The sequence below is a fragment of the Leptinotarsa decemlineata genome, unplaced genomic scaffold (genome assembly GCF_025532065.1).
Source record: "Leptinotarsa decemlineata unplaced genomic scaffold, Ldec_3_MD MMD2_tig00026354_RagTag_RagTag, whole genome shotgun sequence".
Taxonomy (NCBI): Eukaryota; Metazoa; Arthropoda; class Insecta; order Coleoptera; family Chrysomelidae; genus Leptinotarsa; species Leptinotarsa decemlineata.
In genome coordinates this window covers 2,753,249-2,773,819 of record NW_027412702.1, presented here as the reverse complement: position 1 = coordinate 2,773,819, position 20,571 = coordinate 2,753,249, and the positions used below count along the sequence as shown (strand labels likewise).

General features: G+C 34.5%; 1 protein-coding gene across 3 annotated transcripts in view; it reads left to right on the top strand.

Moving 5' to 3' along the window:
* Nucleotides 1-275: 275 nt before the first annotated feature.
* Nucleotides 276-20,571, top strand: part of LOC111507339 (chloride channel protein 2) — a 67,938-nt gene continuing 47,642 nt past the window's right edge. The window contains exons 1-2 of one of the 3 annotated variants that reach the window (XM_074184402.1): nucleotides 276-410; nucleotides 14,651-14,767. In XM_074184402.1, the coding sequence (XP_074040503.1) occupies nucleotides 393-410; nucleotides 14,651-14,767 (135 nt within the window). In that variant the 5' untranslated portion in view covers nucleotides 276-392. Of the gene's footprint in view, nucleotides 411-7,858; nucleotides 8,083-14,650; nucleotides 14,768-20,571 lie in introns of those variants that run through there. The other 2 variants (XM_074184403.1, XM_074184405.1) reach the window with 2 other exon arrangements.

Sequence of the window (20,571 nt, the reverse complement as noted above, 5' to 3'; positions counted from 1 at the left end):
GACAATAATTAATTTGAATGTGCATGCATTGCTGAGAAAGGAGTGAAACGAGAACTGAGAAGAAATTATTACCCTGTTGAACGAGGCTCTCCTTAGAAATTGTTATGGCTTGGGTGAAGTACTAACTTCGAGGTAGATGCCTCAATAATGATAAGTCACATTGATTCTCACCCCTCAAAATTCAAATTTAAACTTTCATCTCTTTCTCCACCTTCAATGCACAGAGGTCCGTCCTGGAATAATCATTTCAAATACTTGCAATATGTAACAAAACATCTTGATAAGATAAGAAAGCTACGATAGAAAAATAGTGAGTATCGTTAAACTGATTGAGCACAGGGACAATTTTGATAAGGTATTAATCGATTCTTGGCTACTGCAGCGCAATTGCCATGGCGATTGAGATACAGGTAAGCGGACATGTTTTTTTTATGAAAAAAATAATGAAGATTTTACCATTACAACTTTTGTTAATATTGAGATTTTTTTGATCGATGGATTATTACGGAAGTAGTTTTGGAAACTTACAGAAAGTTTACTTTGTGACATCATTTAAATATTTTTAGGTTGAAAAAAATGTAGAATTCGAAATCATGGAGAAGACAAATCACTTGTCATCTGTCATCTTTGTTCTAAAGTACAATGTTCGAATATACAATAGGCGACCTACTCAACGCGGCTAGATGCATCACAAATACGTCGCTTATTCTTTTCGATTTTATTCAAATTTTCGAAAACGTTTCCATTCAAATGAAAAATGTCTTATTATACGAATAAGTTTCGATTATGATCTTGGGATTTCTGGATATCATATACAAATTGTTGGCATTCAAGATGGAGTTTGAATTGAAAGATTGTTGTCTTATTCTCGCAAGGCTATCTGAATCTGTGGAATGTGGCCACTCATTCTTCATTTTGGTCTCTTGTATTCAAAAAACTTTAAAAACAAATTCAATATTCCATTTTTCTGGCAATTCATATATTACAGAATGCGGAACATTGGAGCCATTTGGTGGATACTCTTTTCGCTCACCAGAACAAAAATGCTGTCTATGGACGCACGTTTCGCTTATCGACTTAGCATCATCAGAAGATGCCTGAAACTCATTTTTAGAAGCTATATTGATGGAAAATCATCAACATCGCTATTGTTTCTACATTAGCTGTGTTAATGACTTATCAGTTATGAAAATTCAACATAGCTGATAATGTTTGTATGTAAAACTGATGTTTTCACATCAATTTAGCTTGTGAGAAGCAGTTTTAGTATTTCCTGATGCTAACTTGGTTAGCGAAACGTACGTCGAGACACATACTTTTTGTACTGGCGGGAAAAAGTGGTTTTGAAAGATTTATTTCACGGCAGAGGTTCCAAATCCTACGAGTCAAAACGTGGCCTTCCCAATTTGAAGGTAAAATTTATGACTATATTATAAAACTTGAATGCCCAAAGTTTACCTATCAGTTGTGAAAACAACTATTGGTGTGGTTGGATGAAGTGTTATGATTGTCCTCGTCACTATTGTAGCAGAGAAAACTTCGGACATAAAAACCTGTAGACGACGGAAAATAGAAACAAACCAGAAAAATTGCTCCGATCCAGTAATATCCGGTCGTAAAAGGTTACTCTCTTTTACTTTGATTAATTATTCGATAGGAAAGTTAGATGTAGTCAAGATATAAGTTTAATTCTCAGGCTTATTAGTGATAAAACTTATAAATTCTGCCATAGTGCTGCTGTCGTAAATCCGTACTTATCATTATTTGTTTTTCAAAAAGTTCATATTAACGAGTCAGATATGTAGACAAATCTTCTTTATCTTCACATAATAATCCCCGATTTCCAATAATCAATCAATTGAGATACAGTCATTCAAAAATATTTTCTTTGAAATATCAAACCAAGTCCTTAAAATGATAAGATTCAAAAAATTATATAACGAATTCTGGAAGCATGATATAAAAGTGGGAATATATACAGCTGAAACCACAATAAAATTGATAAAATATGTATTGCCCATAAGTGAGGTGAAATCAGATGCTAAACGTATGGAAAAACTTATTTGAATTGCAACAAAAAGGCACCCCGAAGTTATATAAAATACATCACTTGAATATTTATATGACACTACGAACAATTATAAATGTTAAAAACTTTGTGGTTTATTAGAAGAGATCAGAATATATATATATATATATATATATATATATATATATATATATATATATATATATATATATATATATATATTATGTACTTCCTGGGGATTGTCTGATTAGTCCATTTCTTCCAAGTCTCCGGGAAACACTGCAGCCTCAAGGGCTTATTGCGTTTTTTATCTGAAAATAGGGAATCCTAATATAAATACAAGTACAAAAAGATAAAAATGGTATATAAAAAATATTAAAATAGTATACAAATTCTTCTAACAATAAAAATACAAGAAGCTAAAAAGCTAGAAATAGAAATGTGTTCCTGAGGATATTGTCCCATAACACAGAACAAATAGGAGTATTCAGAATAATTAGTTCCATATTACAATTATACTAGGGCATAAAAACAATTATTCGAGTAATGAAATGAAATATTCAACATATCACAATGTAACACGATTTTTCCATGACACCCATTTCAACAATCTTGTTTCCTGTACACAAGCAATTATGAGCTATGATCCATTTGTTCTACAGACCCTCACTCTTCCACTTTCCTGTTTGGTGGTGGTTCCGGACTATCATAAGAAGGTTAGCTGATCCGGTGATCTCCTCAGATCGTTCCCCGCTGGCCGTCTTCAGTTTAAGTACCTTCATGTCTCTAGAACAAAAATTACTTAACGGCTGTATGTTTATTCCTCTACGGATTATTATGCAGGTCTCTGAGTATCTGTAATGAATTATTTTTCCTCTGATTCCCCCCAATATCACGATTTTCTTCCTGTAAACCAAGGGTTCTTGTATGAGAGCAACATCAAAATCTGCAATTTCCCTAGCAAGTACTGCCGAAGCTCCCTTGTTATGGTGTAGGTTTGCTTGTACAACTCTCAACATCGTAATTGATATCAGGGCCCTTCAAGACCCTGAAGGTGGTGACCATGTCCAGCTTATAGCAGACCTTAAACATACTTCCCACCAGGGCTGTGAATGATCTTTTATCTATGGGAAAGACCGGAATTTAACCTTCCAATTTTTTTTCTGATCCACCTTCCCACTTCCAGGGCAGGTCTCTGTATGCTGAGACGTGTCCTAACTGTCCCCTCCCCATATTTTTGCCCCGGTATGAACACCAGGACCCTCGGTCTCCTCGGAAGTTTGTTGACCTCGACCACGATTGAGTCCGCTTTCTTTATACAAACACAATTATAACTATATATTCAGTGACTATATACTACCAGTATATGAGATTTGAAATTATCACTCAATATATGGTTATAATCGTCTTACTGAAATATACATGTACTCGTATAGTGTACATGTTCACTGCATATTCAAGATGATGTTGTAGACCTTAGTCTAATATTGATTTTTCATATGGGTGCATTATATACTACAAAAGGAAATTTGTTTTGTATCTGGTACTATAAATCATGACTGTTATATTATATCACTAAGGTCTCAATCTGCCTACTCCTTAGAAGGACCTGAGGTATTTGACCAAGCTCATCATCAGTTCAATCAGGTTGGAACCTAGCTCCCTTACCCTTGTAGCTGATTTTTGTCAGAAAGGCAAATGGGATCATGACTAAGAGCGGTATGAAAGTCCTCAGACATCAGTACCGCCTTTCACGGGGTACCCCTACCTGGCTGGGGGAAATGTATGAAAAATTTGTTCATCCGTTAACGGGGGACATGAGGGCCTCATTCGACAGAGTGTCGGGGCCTTATATATCGGAAGGGGGGTCGTCTACAGCATCAACAGGTATCTAAGGGCGCTCGGCGGTATTTATATCAGCTGGCGTCTTGGTGGGAGGTGGACATCGAGAAATAACATGTTTCCAGGTAGTTTGAACCCTCCACCGTCGTCACGTTTGTTCAGACAGGAAGGTCGCTTCTCGAGAATTATCCGAGATTGTGTCCTGTCTCTTGATGATGTTTGGACAGGGCTATGATGTGTCTGACTTTCGGACAGCAAGTTAATGTTCATATATTCACGTCTGTTGATCTGGCCTACATATATTCCATGGCAATTGGAATATTGAATTTCATATATACCCTGGGATTCATTGACAATTTTGTCCTTGGGGGAACGGAGGGATTTGGAAATTTGATTGCTGGAGGTGAAACTCCTTTTTATGTCCTGTTTTTGAGAATTCGGACAATTGTGTTAGTAACACCTTTGATGTAGGGAAGAAAAGCTTTGTGGGGAACGTTGTTGTCTTTTGTATTTCTGGGACTACATGGAGTTCGTTGACGACGAATGGATCTGTCAATTTGAAGGTCTGTGAATCCATTTTGAAGAAGGGCTGATTTGAGTTGAGCCAGCTCTTATGGTTTGTTCTGCAGGTCTGTGAGGTAGATAGATCGGTGGAGAGAGGATCTCGAAGATCTTCATTTATAGAAAATTATCACGACTTAGACGAATAAATCTCTTCTTCACGTAATGAAAGTGAAACAATCAACTTTAACCAACAAATTTCTCCTGAGCCCTTCAACACATTGGTCAGGGACCTTGGCCTTTCTAAAAAAGCATCGTTGAATCTAGCTTCTCGATTGAAACATAAAAACAATAACTAAAGAAACAAAAATTTCAGTATATCGGTACAGAGGGAGATTTACTTACATTTTTTTCTGAAGATGATAAGTTTGCTCATTGTTCAGATATTCCAGATTTATTGAAAGCAATGAAACTTGACAAATATGGCCATTGATTCCTTCAAAGTTACCTGAAATGTGTACTTATGATAATGGCAACAAACTGAATTCATTACCCATACCACATTCAACTAAAGTCAAAAAGAATATGCTATTGTAGCTTCTGATATAGGAAGAATAAAATACCACGGACGCAAGTGGCTCATATGTGTAGATCTAAAAATAGAGAATTTTCTGTTCGGATAACAAGGAGGCTATACAAAATATCCTTGTTTAATTCGTACCTAGGGATCGCATAATACTGCCGCCTCTGTATACCAATCTGTCTGTTCTGTTTTTCCGTTAATCAGCTGTCTCCCCCATACGAACGACCACTCTCAGAAGTTGAGAAACTTGTGCGAGCTAAGGACTAACGAAGTCTTACTTTTTAACGTGTGATTCCTAACACCAAACTAGGGTTCATGAAACAATTTCTCAAAGATTTTAATGAGGATGGTGATTGTTTGAATACATCTCTAAAAAGTTTCATATTATGAGTAGAGTATATGGTCCACAAATTTTAAAGTTGATAAAGGACGAAAACTTTTTAACAGTTATATGACTGATAAAAAATGCCCAAGATGAATTCGTTTGGATTTCACAAATTTTTTTGTGGAAGATCAACTCAGTAGCACTTGTGCTAACTGAGTTGAACTTCGCCTTTTGTTATATCAGCAACTAGCTCTGTAATTGTTGTGTATTACATATATTTATATATTTGCTCGTAATGGATTTCCCGATGTTATGGTTTCCGATAATGCAACTATATTCACAAGTGAAAATTTTAAAAAGTTTTGCCAATCAGCAAGTATTTTTCAAAAATTCATCGCACCAGGACACCCAGCTACAAATGGATTAGCGGAACGTAACGTTCAAACTCTTAAACACAGATCTGCTGCTATGGCTAACGAACCTTTTTCTATGCGACAGAAAGTTCGTGAGATACTTTTTCGTTATCGAGCAACACCATTGTCTAATGGAAAGACACCATCAGAGCTTTTTCTTAATCGACAGATTCCTATCACGCTGGATGCTTTGAAACCCGTTCATCATGAAAAATCAGCACCATCAAATAAAAAGGCACGACAATTCAGCGTGGGAGAGAGAGTTCAAACAAGGTATTACACAAATAATAAACAGTTATGGAAGACAGGAGAAATTATCAAGAAATTTGGGCTTCTTCACTATCAAGTGAAACTCGATGATGGATATATTTTGAAGAGACATATTGATCAGATAAGATCGACTAACTTATCCAAAAGTAAATCCGTCTTTTTCGCACCTGAAGTAGAAGTTACTTATGAAGATCAATCAAAACAGCCTAATATAACTGATTTGGTGACGATTTCAGTGCAAGAGGAACAAGCCAATCAACCGGATAATATTCAAAATGAGGTGTTTGAACCAGATCAAATTGAAGTACCTGATGATCAAATACCTCATCCACCAACCAACATAACAGAGTTGAGAAGATCAGGCCGCCCTGTTAAACTTCCATCGCGCTTCAACGATTACATACTTGAAAAAAAATAATTCAATAAGCGTGGGAGATTGTTGTGTATTACATATATTTATATATTTGGGTCACCCGTGATATCATTAGTGTAAATTATTATCAAGTTGTCAAATAGATGTCAATTAAAATCACAAAGAGAAGTCACATATCCATTATAAAGTGGTATTAATACATACATCAAATCAAATACTACTCATTCCCAACAGTAATTCATTTAAATATTTGTATGTAACTACAGCTGGGAAACAATAAAGACGATTATTATTATTATCTTTATCATTAAAAAGGGTGGAAGCTATACTGAACACATTGGGTGTAATATGAGTATCAAGGTACATTTCCTACGCAGTCATTCGGAACATTTTCCCAAAAATCTCGGTGATCTGAGTAAAATACACGGGAACTGGTTCCATCAAGATTTTCGAACTATAGAGGAGTGGTATCAGTGGTACCACTGGGATGTTCAAATGACGGCGAAATGCTAGTGGAGCATTAAGAACAACCCTTGTAGGGAATTAAAGGAAATTCAAAAGAATTTTTTCAATGGATTGTTTTTCCAATGATTGTGAACAATTAATTTTTTTTTTTGAAAATTAAGTTTTTCCTATATCTCAAAAACTGAAGCTGGTACAAAAAAAATTGGTCATAATATTTTATGCAACAAAAATTCTGAAAGAAGAATAGTACCTCGAATTTCACACAAAGATAGCAAAAAAAATCAAATACATTAATAAAAACTCTTCACAAACATGTGATCATACACAAAAGCTTCATTTCAGATACAAAATGGCGAAAGAAATCCTTTCGACTGTAAACATTGCATAACACATTATACTTTCTTATTCACACTGAAACTTCGTAATGGAATTGAACCATCTATTATACATAGGAACGCTACACATCCTAATATGTGAAAGAATTTTATATACAAGAAAAATGTTTCAATCTTTCGGTGACAGACCAATACTGGCTGATTGTTTTGTTATGCAATTCCATCATTCCGTCTGATTGATTATAAGTGACGTGGAATCACTTTTGTATTCGACGGTCGCTGGTAACAGCTGAACACTTTTCCACTTGCTTTCTGTTTTCCTTGACAAACATACAAAATGCCAAGTCAAAATGCAGATCTGACGATTACATTCCATTTGTAAGCATATAATAATCCATCTCCATCCCAGGCAGCAGTTTGTCGCATTCTTCCTGATTTATCTGAAACAAACACAAAAACATTTTTATGGTTGCGAATATCATTTCCAATTCACAATTCGTTACTAATGATGCCTTCGACTTTTCAATAATGTATGACGGAATTTGAATGCAATTTATGATAATTACAGCCCAACTATAATACTTTGATTTTCAACATGTGAACTCAGTATGTCGTAGTATTTCGCACACCTTACGTGAAATATTGATATATCCAGTACATATGAGTACTCAAGGTACTTCAAATGATGTAAACAATGATTTATCAAAAGCGACAAATTTAAAACCCACCTCACATAGCATATATAGCATAGTTAATAAAGATATTTATAAGGCTTTGCAGTAATTGTTTCCGCTTCTCATTATCAGAACAGAAAATCGTAGATGTTTGCATTATTGGAAGTATATAACGACTTTCTGATTTTATTAGTCGTATGGTGAATGTAAATAATGGATGTGAAATGTGAAATTTTTTTTATTTACTATTGGTGAGGAAAAACTTTGATATGGTGAGTACAAGATACTTTATTTCAATTTGACTTTCCGTTGAATTCATATATTTTATTCATGTATATTCATGATAACTCTGTATAGATCAAAATTATATTGAGATCCAGTTTCTCTGATGATCTTTCATCGTTCTTTATGTTTGTAAATGTATGCCATTTCATTTTCAACTTTATTCTGGTGAGTTATTTCCATATGTTCTTTTAACGTATATTTTGCCTCCATTTTTTTAATTTCAGATGTTTTTGAAAAAGAAAATGAAATATTACCATATATACATTCGATATAGACTACCAAACCCAGTAAAAATAGTCTGGGTTACAAGATCCTAATTTTTTTTTGGAACTTCTGTCCAAGGGCCAATATGATCTTCAATCAAGACTCAACCTCTGACGGAAAGAAAGAAAGGAACTCCTTCGAAGATTTGAAATAGATGAACATTTCAATCAAGCAGACCACTATGTCATTGTTCACTGTGGTTCTGACGTTGAATTTGGTCATTATTACGCCTTGGTCAAAGACGAAACGAACTGGTTCAAGTTTGATAGTCGTGTCACGAAGAGTTCTGGCGATGTATTGAATCTATATGAGCTTATGGGGACACCCTACATTTTGTTTCATGAGAGAGAGAAAATTGGCAGATCAAGATCTTCAGATGATGTGGTTCTGCAGGTTTCTCCGGGTTTTCCTGCAGCTGAAAAAGCAAATGCGCCACTGGAATCAATGAAGTCTGCCCGGAGCGCCAATTAATTAAATTGTTAATTTTACTAGTTCGGACTTCCATTGTCTAATATATGAAATGATTTAAAATCCCAGAAAAAACTAAAAAAGGAAGAATTAAAAATGAATAGCTGAAAATAACAAATATTTCAAGCAAAATAAAAACTGAAACTAAATAAAATACAAGTGAAAATAGAACAATTGAACAAACAATAAAAATGAAGAAATAAAAATTAAATTAAAAATAAAAAGTTAAGAGATTCCAAGCCAAGTTAGTTCACTACGTTTCGATTGTTAGTATCTACAATCGTCTTCGGGTGATGACTAATTTTTATTGTTATTTTTATTTTTATCATTGTTTTATAATTTCACAAATACAAATGTTCAGCTCTATTCGTTCGAAAAATTGTTATGAACAAATATATTGTTTATAAGATATTTGAAATTTTTTTGGGGGGATTTTTATCAGAAATGATTTTAAAAAACAAAATCATTTCTTGAAAGTATTTTTTTATTGTTCAAAAACGAATTTGTTGATTAACAATTTTTTTGCTACTAAATGTGAATATCAAGGAACTTTTTTTTCAATCTCAATTTTTATTCCTCTTTGATATTCGGGAAAAAAAATTTTATTCATATTTAATTAATTTATTTAATAAACAATTTGTTTTGAATAAATTAATTTTTACGATATATTTTTTTAAATACTACCAAAAAAAACAAGAATAACAATGTGCCACTTTTTTTGTAGAGAAGAAAAATATTATTATTTTTTTTTGAAAGAGAAACAAATAAAATTACAATAAATTGATGGATGTAGCCGTTACTATGTGTTTTTTACCACCTTTATTTGTAAGTAACAATAAGTTTGAAGTTCAAGTTTGGAAATGTCCATATAGGAGGAAACTGCAGTAACGTTAGTTACAAATGAAAGTGGTGAAAAACATAGAAATTTTCATTTCTCTTTTAAAAAAAAATTACAATTTAAAAAAAAAAATTAAAAAAGATTATACACAAAAAGTGACACATTGTTGTTTTTGTTTTTTTTAGTAGTATTCAAAAAATATATCGTAAAAATTAAATCGTAAAAATTAAGTTGTTTATTAAATAAATGAAGAAAATATAAATTGAACAATTTTTTTCAGAATATCAAAGTAGAAATCATAATAAAAAAATTTTTTACTTGATATTCATATTTAGTAGCAAAAAAAATTGTTTATCAATAAATGATTTTTCAAGCAATAAATAAAATTGTTGTTTTTAACAATCATAATATTCATCACTGAAACGAATCTCCCCAAAATAATTTTAAATATCTTATAAGCGACACATTTGTTTATAACAATTTTTCAAACAAATAGAGCTAAAGATTATGAAAAATCATTTTTATGTAACTTCAAATAATGAAAATGAGAATGAATTTGAATATTATAAAAAAAAATTCTCCGCTTCAATTGAATTTTTCACTTTTTAACGTCTTTGATTATATTAATAACATAGTGGAAAATCAAATTTTTTTAATTTTTCCAACAGAAATCCTTTTTGAAGGCTTTCAAGGAAAGCTCCAAGCAGTGAACAAAATTTCAGGTTTTCAGTTTAAAAATTATCAGGATTTCTATGTAAATTCAAAACTTGTAAAAATTAGTTAATTAACTGAAGTATATCTAATAAAATAATCACTGGAAAAAAAATTTACATAGATTTTCGTTTATTCAAGTGTCTAGAAGGTACGTGAATTTTTGTTTCCTTATAATGATATTTAATGGGTTAAAATTATTTCTATTTTTCAAAGGTCCGTATCGGTCAGCGCGTGCGGGACGCGCATCGCCCGCTTTTAGCGCTATTTTCGCCTCTAAATTAAAATTATAAATATTGGTGATGGAGTTCCAGGTGGTGGGATTTTTTTTAGGAAATTTCCTTCCCTTCAAGGATGTTTTTTTCAAATTTCGGATATCTTTAATATTTTCCGAGATATTTGCAAAAACCATACCTCCCTTTCTTTTACTAAATTGTATAAACAATTTATATACAAGTTATAAACTTTTGCAATTTTTTCGAGCCCATTTTGAAATTTTTCAAAAGGTTGCTAGATGTCATTCCGAAACGAATGAGCCCTGTATCATGATTTTCGGTGCCCTTGGACAGAAGTTCCAAAAAAAAAATCTTGTGACCCAGACTAAAAAATGAAACTTCGAACGGACAAAGTATGAGCTGTTTTGTCGGGTTTCGCTCCGTGATCTGTGTTTTTTATCCTCACAAGGATTATTTTCACAACGTTTCGGTAGTCAATATCGAATGGCTATAAAGAAATACTATTAATTGATCTTCAAGCTTTCGGAATGTTTCATTTCCTTTTTCAAGTATATCTGAAGTTAAAAAATGGAAGCAAACGATAAATTAAAAATACATGGAAATAAATCACCAAAATAAGGTCCAAAAATAAAATGGCATAAATTTACAAACACAAAGAACGATAGAAGAAGAAAAATTTTGACAAATGTTAAATAATCTGTCACATCATCACATAAAATAGATCTGAAATTGGTTTTTGTCGATACAAAGTTATCATGACTATAATTCACAGAAAAGAAATATTAAAAAAATATTTTCAATTATCAGTTGTGAATTCATTTGGGGTAATTAATACTTCAAAAATACAAATCATGAAATTATAAAACAACAACAAAAATCAATTGGCGCTCCGGGGAGACTTCATTGATTCCAGTGACGCATTTGCTTTTTCAACTGCAGAAAAACCTGGAAAAAGCTGCAGCACCACATCATCTGCAGATCTTAATCTGTAACTTAAGTGTTGATTATTTTATTTATTATATTATTCATTATATATAATATATTTATGTATTATTTTATTTTCATTTTTGAATCAAAAGTTGAAATGTAATTTCAATTTTATATTCGAGAAATTCTGACTTTTACTGATGTGAACCATTTTAAGGAATAATCTTTCAGTTTTATTATTTTCTACAGAAAGAATTTTAGTATTGTTATATACAGTGTGTCCGCAAGGTATGGATTAAATTCGATATTTCCAAAACCAAAGGTCGTTTTACAAAAACCTGATTTACGTCGAGTTTCAATTTTAATATTCTACATTTTACAACAAAATTTCATTGTACAGGGTGATCCATATTAATGTGATGACGTCATCGGTAATTTATTTGAATGAAACATCCTGTATTTGGTGTCAGTTTTAGATATTCCGTAACGAGCTGATTCCGAAAAGGTATGATACTGACAGAATTTGAAAGATGTGCGCTTAGAAAATAAATTTTATTGATATCTAATAAAAGTAGAAATTATTTATTTTTTTATATTTTTTTCTAATGATTAATTTAACAATGGGAAAGTGATCCAGTGATGAATACATGCATTTATTTTAAATGTTCGAACTGTAGTCCTTACTGTAGTTGACAGTAACCGTGCTAACAAGTATTATTTATTTCAAAAACTAGGTGGCTAGTTTTTTTTATTATTGTGAAATGTCCTTATGTTGATTGACGTTCAGTAACTATTAAATAGGACAGTAGTAGTTGTACTAATTCGTAAATTTTCTGTAGTATTTCTTCGAATTAATTTGAAGTAGTAATGAATTTAAGTGTAGAGCAAAGAATTGAAGAACTTATGATGATTGGCTATGGAGACAGACCGCGAACTCAGATGGAAGTGTGTAACTTATTTAATGAAGAATATCCAGAAAGACGCATAACGCAGTCAGCAGTGAGTAAGATTGAAAAGAAATTTCGAGAAACTGGTACAGTTGAAAATGCACGCAAATCAGGTCGTCCTTCCGTAAATAATCATACAAAACTAGATGCTCTACTTGCTTTTGAAGAAGATGTGCACACTTCTGTTCGTAAGGTTATTCGTGATTTCGTTGTCAGTAAAACAACTGTACACAAAGTATTAAAATTGGAAAAATAGCATCTCTTTAAAATCGAACTTCTACAGGAATTAAACGAGGATGATCCAGACAGAAGAATAGAATTTTGTGAAGCCATGATGGATAACTTTCATCGAGACCGTCTCCTCGTAAAAAATATAACTTTTGCTGATAAAGCCACTTTTACATTAAATGGTGGGGTCAACCGTCAGAATAGTAGGTACTGTGCCAAAGAAAACCTCCACTGGATGCGTGATCATCATACACAATATCCGCAAAAGGTAAATATATGGGCTGGCATTCTAAGAAACAGGATCATCGGACCCTACATTTTCAACATGGTTTCAACAGGATGGTAGGCCCTCACCATCATGCTGCAGATGTTCGAAGGTATCTCGACCAAATGTTTTCGAACCGATGGATTGGTAGACGTTGACATATTGAATGGCCAGCGAGGTCGCCAGACTTAAATTCTTGGATTACTTTATGTGGGGACATCTGAAGAATGCTGTTGATAAAACGAAACCAACAAATATTCAAGAATTAAAAGAGAGAATTCGGACAGAAATAAACAATATTCCTCGAAAAACCATAAACAAGGTTCAACAAGAATTTATTCAACGTTTAGGTTACTGTCGAATATTCGACTACAGTTCGAATATTGAAAATAAAGTCATGTATTTATCACTGGATTACTCTCCCATTGTTAAGTTAATCATTAGAAAAAAATATAAAATAATGAATTAATTTCTACTTTCATTAGATACCAATAACATTTATTTTCTCAGCGCACAACTTTCAAATTATGTCCGTTAGACCCCAAATATTATACCTTTTCGGAATCAGCTCCTTACGGATTATCTAAAACTGACACCAAATACAGGGTGTTGCATTTAAAAAAATTACCGATGGCGTCATCACATTAATATGGATCACCATGTATAATGAAATTTTGTTGTGAAATGTAGAATATTGAAATGAAAAATAGACCTGTTTCAGGTTTTTGTGAAACGACCTTTGGTTTTGGAAATATCGAATTTATTCCATACTTTGCAGACACACTGTATAATCTATAACGTGACCCTTTGAAATTACAGGCTCTGCTAAACCACAGGATCTTTTATTGGGCCTACAGTCACATTTTTGTGAAGTGATTCGTGAAGAAAGGGTACGAGAAGTCTCACTAATGTAACCCAAATTACAGGATGTGCAAGGAATACTGTATATCACATTGTATTTTCCTTTATTTGTGAGAGGAGTTTTTCCTTCATTTGTGAGAGGAGTTTTAGTTTTCGAATAAAGGCGTGAAATAGTTTTGAAACACTTAGTAGAAATATTGATATACGAATGACAATATTTTATTACTAGCTGCAAAAAATATTGCGCTGGGTGCAGACCTAATTTGGAACACCCTGTATATATCTTTCGGCGACCAGCAGAACGGAAGTGTACTCTTATCACTTCAGTTATTCCCATATTTCAATAAAATTCATTATCATTTTCAAGGAAGACCTACTTTTCTTACTCTTCCGTTAGACATTTCCATTTGGCGTACCACAATGCGAAGTGATGTGAAGGGTTTGCACTTAAGATGCCTAATACTTTCATTCGTGCTGCTTCATTCAGATCACACCGATTATTTCTCTCATCTGAACTTATTCATAATTTGAATTATTGTTGGGATACCTTTCATTGAACATTGTTGATGTTCTCCTAGCGTAACTCCGTCATTCCCCATAAATGGGAATAATTTCCGTTCTTTGTTGAGGTGTGAAAAATTCAAAAACGCAAAACTGAATAAAGTCTAAATTGTGAAGATGTGTAGTTATTATCATGAATATTATTCAATTTTTTTTCACACCAGATATAATATCTTTCAAGTTTGTGAAACTACTGCAGATTTCCACATGATTCCTAAAATATTTAATAATATCAATTATGTATTACAGAAGAACGCTATCTCAAACCTCCCTAAGGAAGACAATCCACCGAAACCAGTACAAAATAGGACTCGCTCTTCAGCAATTGCAGCTATTCTAGCAAGCCAGGATAAAAAACTTCCATTTGTGAGTTGAATATATCCAACTGATAATGCTAATATCCAACTACTGTAACACCGAACTTTTGTTGAATCTAACGATTTGGTTCGGACAATAATAGATTGTCAATAGTAGACAAAAAAATTCACCCCCACAAGATACATTTTGTGGAATGAGACTTAAATAGATTTGAGACTTGAAAGTTCGTTGTGAGTAAAGATTCTGTCTAGGTACTATGGAAAACAAAATTGACAAAATCATTTAGACTTTCGCGGCTGAGGTTTTCAGTGTCATTATTTTTCGAGTTTGAAAGCCGTGGATTTTTGGAATTTCTTCCTGATGTTTCGCTGATGCGAGTGGCTATCTTCTTCAGAGGTTTAACCATCATGGCTTGCTGTTCGTAAAGCGTATTTATGCCTTGTCAGGTAATCAGTTGTATTTGTACCTGAACTTGTCCCTGCACTTGTACCTGTACTTGTACCTGAACTTGAACCTGGAACATTAACAATCTTGCTGCCTGTTGTCATTCTGTTCGTTATTCTCGAATTCCTTAAAATGGGGTTCCATATTCGGTTGAGGTTCACCGCTTCTTCTTTTTTGTTGAAATTCTCCGTGTGTTTGTGGATCTCTATTGTCTCCCGTACCAGTCGGTTATAGTATCCCTGGTTGGGGGCAATCAGTTCTGTATTTTCAAACAAGATTGTGCGGTCTCTTTCACTAAGTGCCGTGCAGTTGTGGTAAGGTATATATCCGAACCACCAAACGATCCATGGGAACAAGACTAAAAGAGCATAAAAGCAGACTAGGCTAAGCGGATAAGTCAGCTGTGGCAGAACACGCACTTAGTGAACGAGACCACACAATCTTGTTTGAAAACACATAACTAATTGCTCCCAATTAGGGATACTAGAACCGACTAGTACGGGAGGCAATAGAGATCCACAAACACACGGAGAATCTCAACAGAAAAGAAGAAGCAGTGAACCTCAACCGAATATAAAACCCCATTTTAAGGAATTCGAACATAACGAACAAAATGACAACAGGCAGCAAGATTGTTAATGTTCCAGGTTCAAGTACAGGTACAAGTACATGTACAAGTGCAGGGACAAGTACAGGTACAAATACAACTGATTACCTGACAAGGCATAAATACGCTTTTCGAAGCCTAAAAGTTAGTCATCGGACAGCAAGCCATGATGGTTAAACCTCTGAAGAAGCTAACCACTCGCACCAGCGAAACGTCAGGAAGAACTTCCAAAAATCCACAGCTTTGAAACTCGAAAAATAATGACACTGAAAACAAAATTACCCAGATCAACAGGTGTGGCAAGAGACAACAATGAGAAAGCCTTAATATATTGTAAAATTCAAAACAAATTTGGAAACAAAATGGTCCCAATATGTATCCGTGATGAACATTGAAAGTTCGACTGAAAAACTTTTGAGCTAGGAAACTATGATACAGTATATGTGTACCTACCTACCACTACATATATTTCAAATAGCGGCAATTTCTAATTCACCATTGAATCCAAATGTTTCTCATTCGTCTGCTTTTATGACGATCTATTTTCTTCGCTTTCAAAATCTCTTCGAATTGTGAAAACCGATGACTACATATATGGTATGGATAGAATACTGAATTCTTGAATATGAAAAATACACGAAGCATTCAAAGGCGATCCTTTGCAGAACCAAGTTAATACATCGATCGTGATCTGAACACCAAACAGTGCTGTTTCTTCTCGCCATAGGTTTTATCACATCAAGTTATTGAACATTTTTCGAGTGTACATAAATTGGTAATCACTTATTATCCATACGCAGAAATAGACACTTTATCTTTCATACCCCGAATTTCAGCTGACCACCCTGTATTAGATAGCTTTCGTAGCATACGTCAGTTACGCAGACTGTATGAAGTGATTACGATAATAAGACTCCAATATTCATATTTTTCATATCACATATTGCCTATTCAGGAAAACATCTTGAAGTCTAGTGTTATGAATTGGTTTCACTAGTTTTCTATGATTTTTCCAAAACATGGTGGATAACAGTATGGACTGTTCAAAAAAAGTTCAACTTGTCTCAGTTTGTGACATGATGTATGAGGAAAATTTTCCAAAATCATTTTATATAAACTACCTATTTTGGGAAGGCCAGAAAGTCAATATATTGCTTTAATTACGATGACACACTTGTCTCGTCTGTTTCTTCAGAGACCCGCATGTCAGCTTCCAATGCCCTTTCAAAAATTTCAACTTGATAGTTCGTACTGGAACCCCTGGCATGGAATTGATCTATTGAAATCATTTCTCACGCCAGAACGCCAGAACAAAATCACGGTTTCGCGACGCGCGTTTTGCTAACCAAGTTAAAGTCCTCAGGAGATCATAATGATCTCCTAAGTCAGAATGATCTCCTGAGGACGCTAACTTAGCGAAATGCCCGTCGAGAGACCGTAATTTTGTTCTGATGCTGGGAAAGTGTTTTCAATAGAGGCAATTTCAAGTTGAAGTGACAGTTACTGTAAAAGGAAACCCAGCAATGCCAAGAAAACCCAGAAGTTGCGAGGGATAAATTCAAGAAGGGAAAAAAGCTGAGTTTTACCACACTGTATTGGCAGTATTACTAACAAGTTTAACCCGTGAGAGAGTATTATTGATAATAACTTTTATTGATAGTGATGACATATCATTCAGGTTAGATAGCATTATTACAAAGTATTATTGGCTATCATTCAGAGTCTCTGGAGGATCTGTACATCAAACGACTTTTCTGCAGCCCTTTGAAGATCAGGAACGCAATATACAAAGAATTAACCTTATTCAAGACATGTGTGGTATGTAATAATAAGTCTTGATATTGAAAAAAAATAATGAGACTTCAATCCATTGACTCACAATATTGAAAACTGAATGTTGTTACTTTCAGGGCAGAACTCTCCCCAAAAAATAAAGAACCGCTTCTTCGTTAACCATATGTTAACCCCTTGTGTACGGAAATCTTAAGGAGTCGGAACTTGTGCATGCTGAGGATTGTTGAGGTCTCACCTTTTAACGTGCAGTTTCTAGCACGTTACTCTGAAATTCAATCTCATCATTTTCAGAAATAGGTGAAAAAGACAATTGAGTTTTGATGATAATAATTTGATGTTCGATTTAAAATTCTCTTTCGTATTCATCTTTAAAATAATCTATTTGTTTTTTAATGCGGTCATACCCACATTCAAAACGAACACTTTATTATATGCATTAGTATTTTCTCATGCGATCACCACTAGCTTGAAAATAATTTACTTACTTTCGGTAAACTTTATTTTCTATATGAAGTCAATCCGAACATCTAAATAAAAGACTAATGTACCATATTGACAGCCATGCTGGTCGCTGGTTCAAGCCTCAAGCTGAGCGATCGATTTTCACTTGTTGTCTAACCCATGTTAGGAATTACACGTTAAAAGGTAAGACCTCGTTATGCCTTATCTCGCACAAGTTTCGACTTCTTAGGGTTGCCTTCATCAAATCCAAGATTCAACAATACATCAATCAGTGAAGTGTCACCGAACTGTAGAAATTCTAATAGCAACATCTGTTGTCGACGTGAGAGGCATCCTAGAAAAATTGCAGAAGTGCGAAGTTCCATTTGATAGTGCCAGACAAATCAATTTGGTGACCAGTGAAAGTATTCACAACCTTGGATTTGGGACTATGGTTGGCATCATTCCCGGTGAAACTGAAGCTCATGAATCTATATCGGAGAGGTGGGATTCTCTAGAGAGACGGTTCACGAATGGACAACTTCCTTCAGTTGAAGACAAGAGAACCCATCTGATCAAATAATCACATTTAACTAGTAAAATTCGAGTGGTTCACGATGACTCCTTCCCTTGGAAGTTTTTTTAAATTTTTTGTAGAATGATGGAGAAGTGAAAGCCAAAAATCTTTTTTTCCGAAAACTGATCTCTCCTGTAAAATACCTCTTCCAATTCAAATCTGGAACTAGTTTCCGAACTCTTTATATCAAGTTGAGGAAAACCATTCACTATTTATAGTCACAAAAGAAGATATTTTCAAGGTTGACGCCAGTAATCTACTATCTGAGCAATTTATCAATTACTGAAGTTGAAACTCCCCAAATCTCTACATTCCAGCGTTGTAGGAAGCTGGAATGGAGAATATGAAATCTCTCCTCGAACGTATTGTTAGTGAAACAAGATTACCCTTTGAAGAAATGTACATCCTTCACCATCGTATTGTAATTGTATTAATTTCCGTTCTCTCGCACCCATATATGAATGCCTATCTAATCCCTCCCTATGTTTCACTTATTTCCCTATTGGTACCCCACTAACCCAAATTCCAGATCATGACCTCGTGGGTTCAAAACTCAACACTTTTGCAATGCCTATAGCAGTTAGTGCAAAATATGTTCCAGTATTTTTGAAATAATTGGTCCGTAGAATACTCACATCGTCCGCAGCATGAGAAGAAAGGTATCAATAAAAGAAATGCTAGCAGTGAATAGTATATTTCATCATTGAAGGCGAAAAAGTACCTCCTTCAAGATTAGAGAAGATTGTTCTCACCTATCCTGTCAATGATGGTTATCAGTGTGATAATTAGTAATGATTAACTGAAACGTCCAGATGATGTTTCTTCGACTATTTCAAAACTTCACTGATACATTTTCATATGTTGAACGGATTTTGTCAGCCCTAACCTCTATTGGATTTTGGACCTGAATATTAGTTTCCTGTCGAGGGTAACTCCCAGGTATCTCGCTTCGTTTCTCCCCGGAATCTCCTGTTCGTTGAAGACGACTTGTCCCTTCAGATCTACATTCCTCCAGGTGAAGAGTATCGTCTGACTCTAGTCGGGGTTGACACTAATCTTCCCGAGGTGGGTCACTCCTCAAGTCTGTCCGCTTACTGTTGCAGGTAACTAACGCGTGGTTGGTGTATCTCGCCAGTAGAGCTGTGTAGTCCATAAAGAGTGCCTGCTAACTTGTGTTGAAATTGTTCTCTTGCTTAGGTACATCAGCTGTGTACCCCTAGAAGAGGTGTAGGGATAGAACTCTGCCTTGTGGGACTCTGCTTCCAAAAGTCGCCTGGTGGAGAGTTCTTGTCCCACTCTGTATCGGCATCGTTTAGTCTTACCATTGGTCTCGAGTAGCCAAAATTTATCATTTTGGCCACGAGTCCGTCGTGCTAGACTATTGAACGCCTTGGTGACGTCAACCCGAACTGTTCATCTAATAGAATTCTAGGTTCGTTAGTCTGGACCTCAAGTCTTTTCAGTATGACGCGTTCTGACATCTTGCTTCGATTGGGTCAAGATTATCGGTCGATGATTGTCGTGGAAAGTGGGGTTCTTGTTAAGCTTCGGGATCATGATGACCGTGGCCTCCTTGAACGGGTAAGGGCACGGAGGCATTGCTGGACTCAAACTGTCCTTAAAGAACAAACCTGAGTAAGTGAGGGCAATAGAGAAAGCGAGTGCTGGAATGAAATGGAAAAGTTGAAACCTCCAACTTCATGGAGTATTTGGTCAATGTTAAGAAAAACCTTAAACACCCTGGACAATGTAGACATTATCAAATGTAATTGTACTATGTATGTTATGTTCATCATAACCCGCACACTGCAGGAATTTCAAGCTTTCTGCCCTTGTAGTGTAATATACTATAGATTTGTAGCAGACCATTATAATCAGTTCGGATTATCTTCTTAATCTGTTCTAACTGACTAATTTAATGATAACACAAAAGAGGTCGTCATAATTTTTTATTTACATTTTGTACGCGTAAGTAAGTATGTTTATATT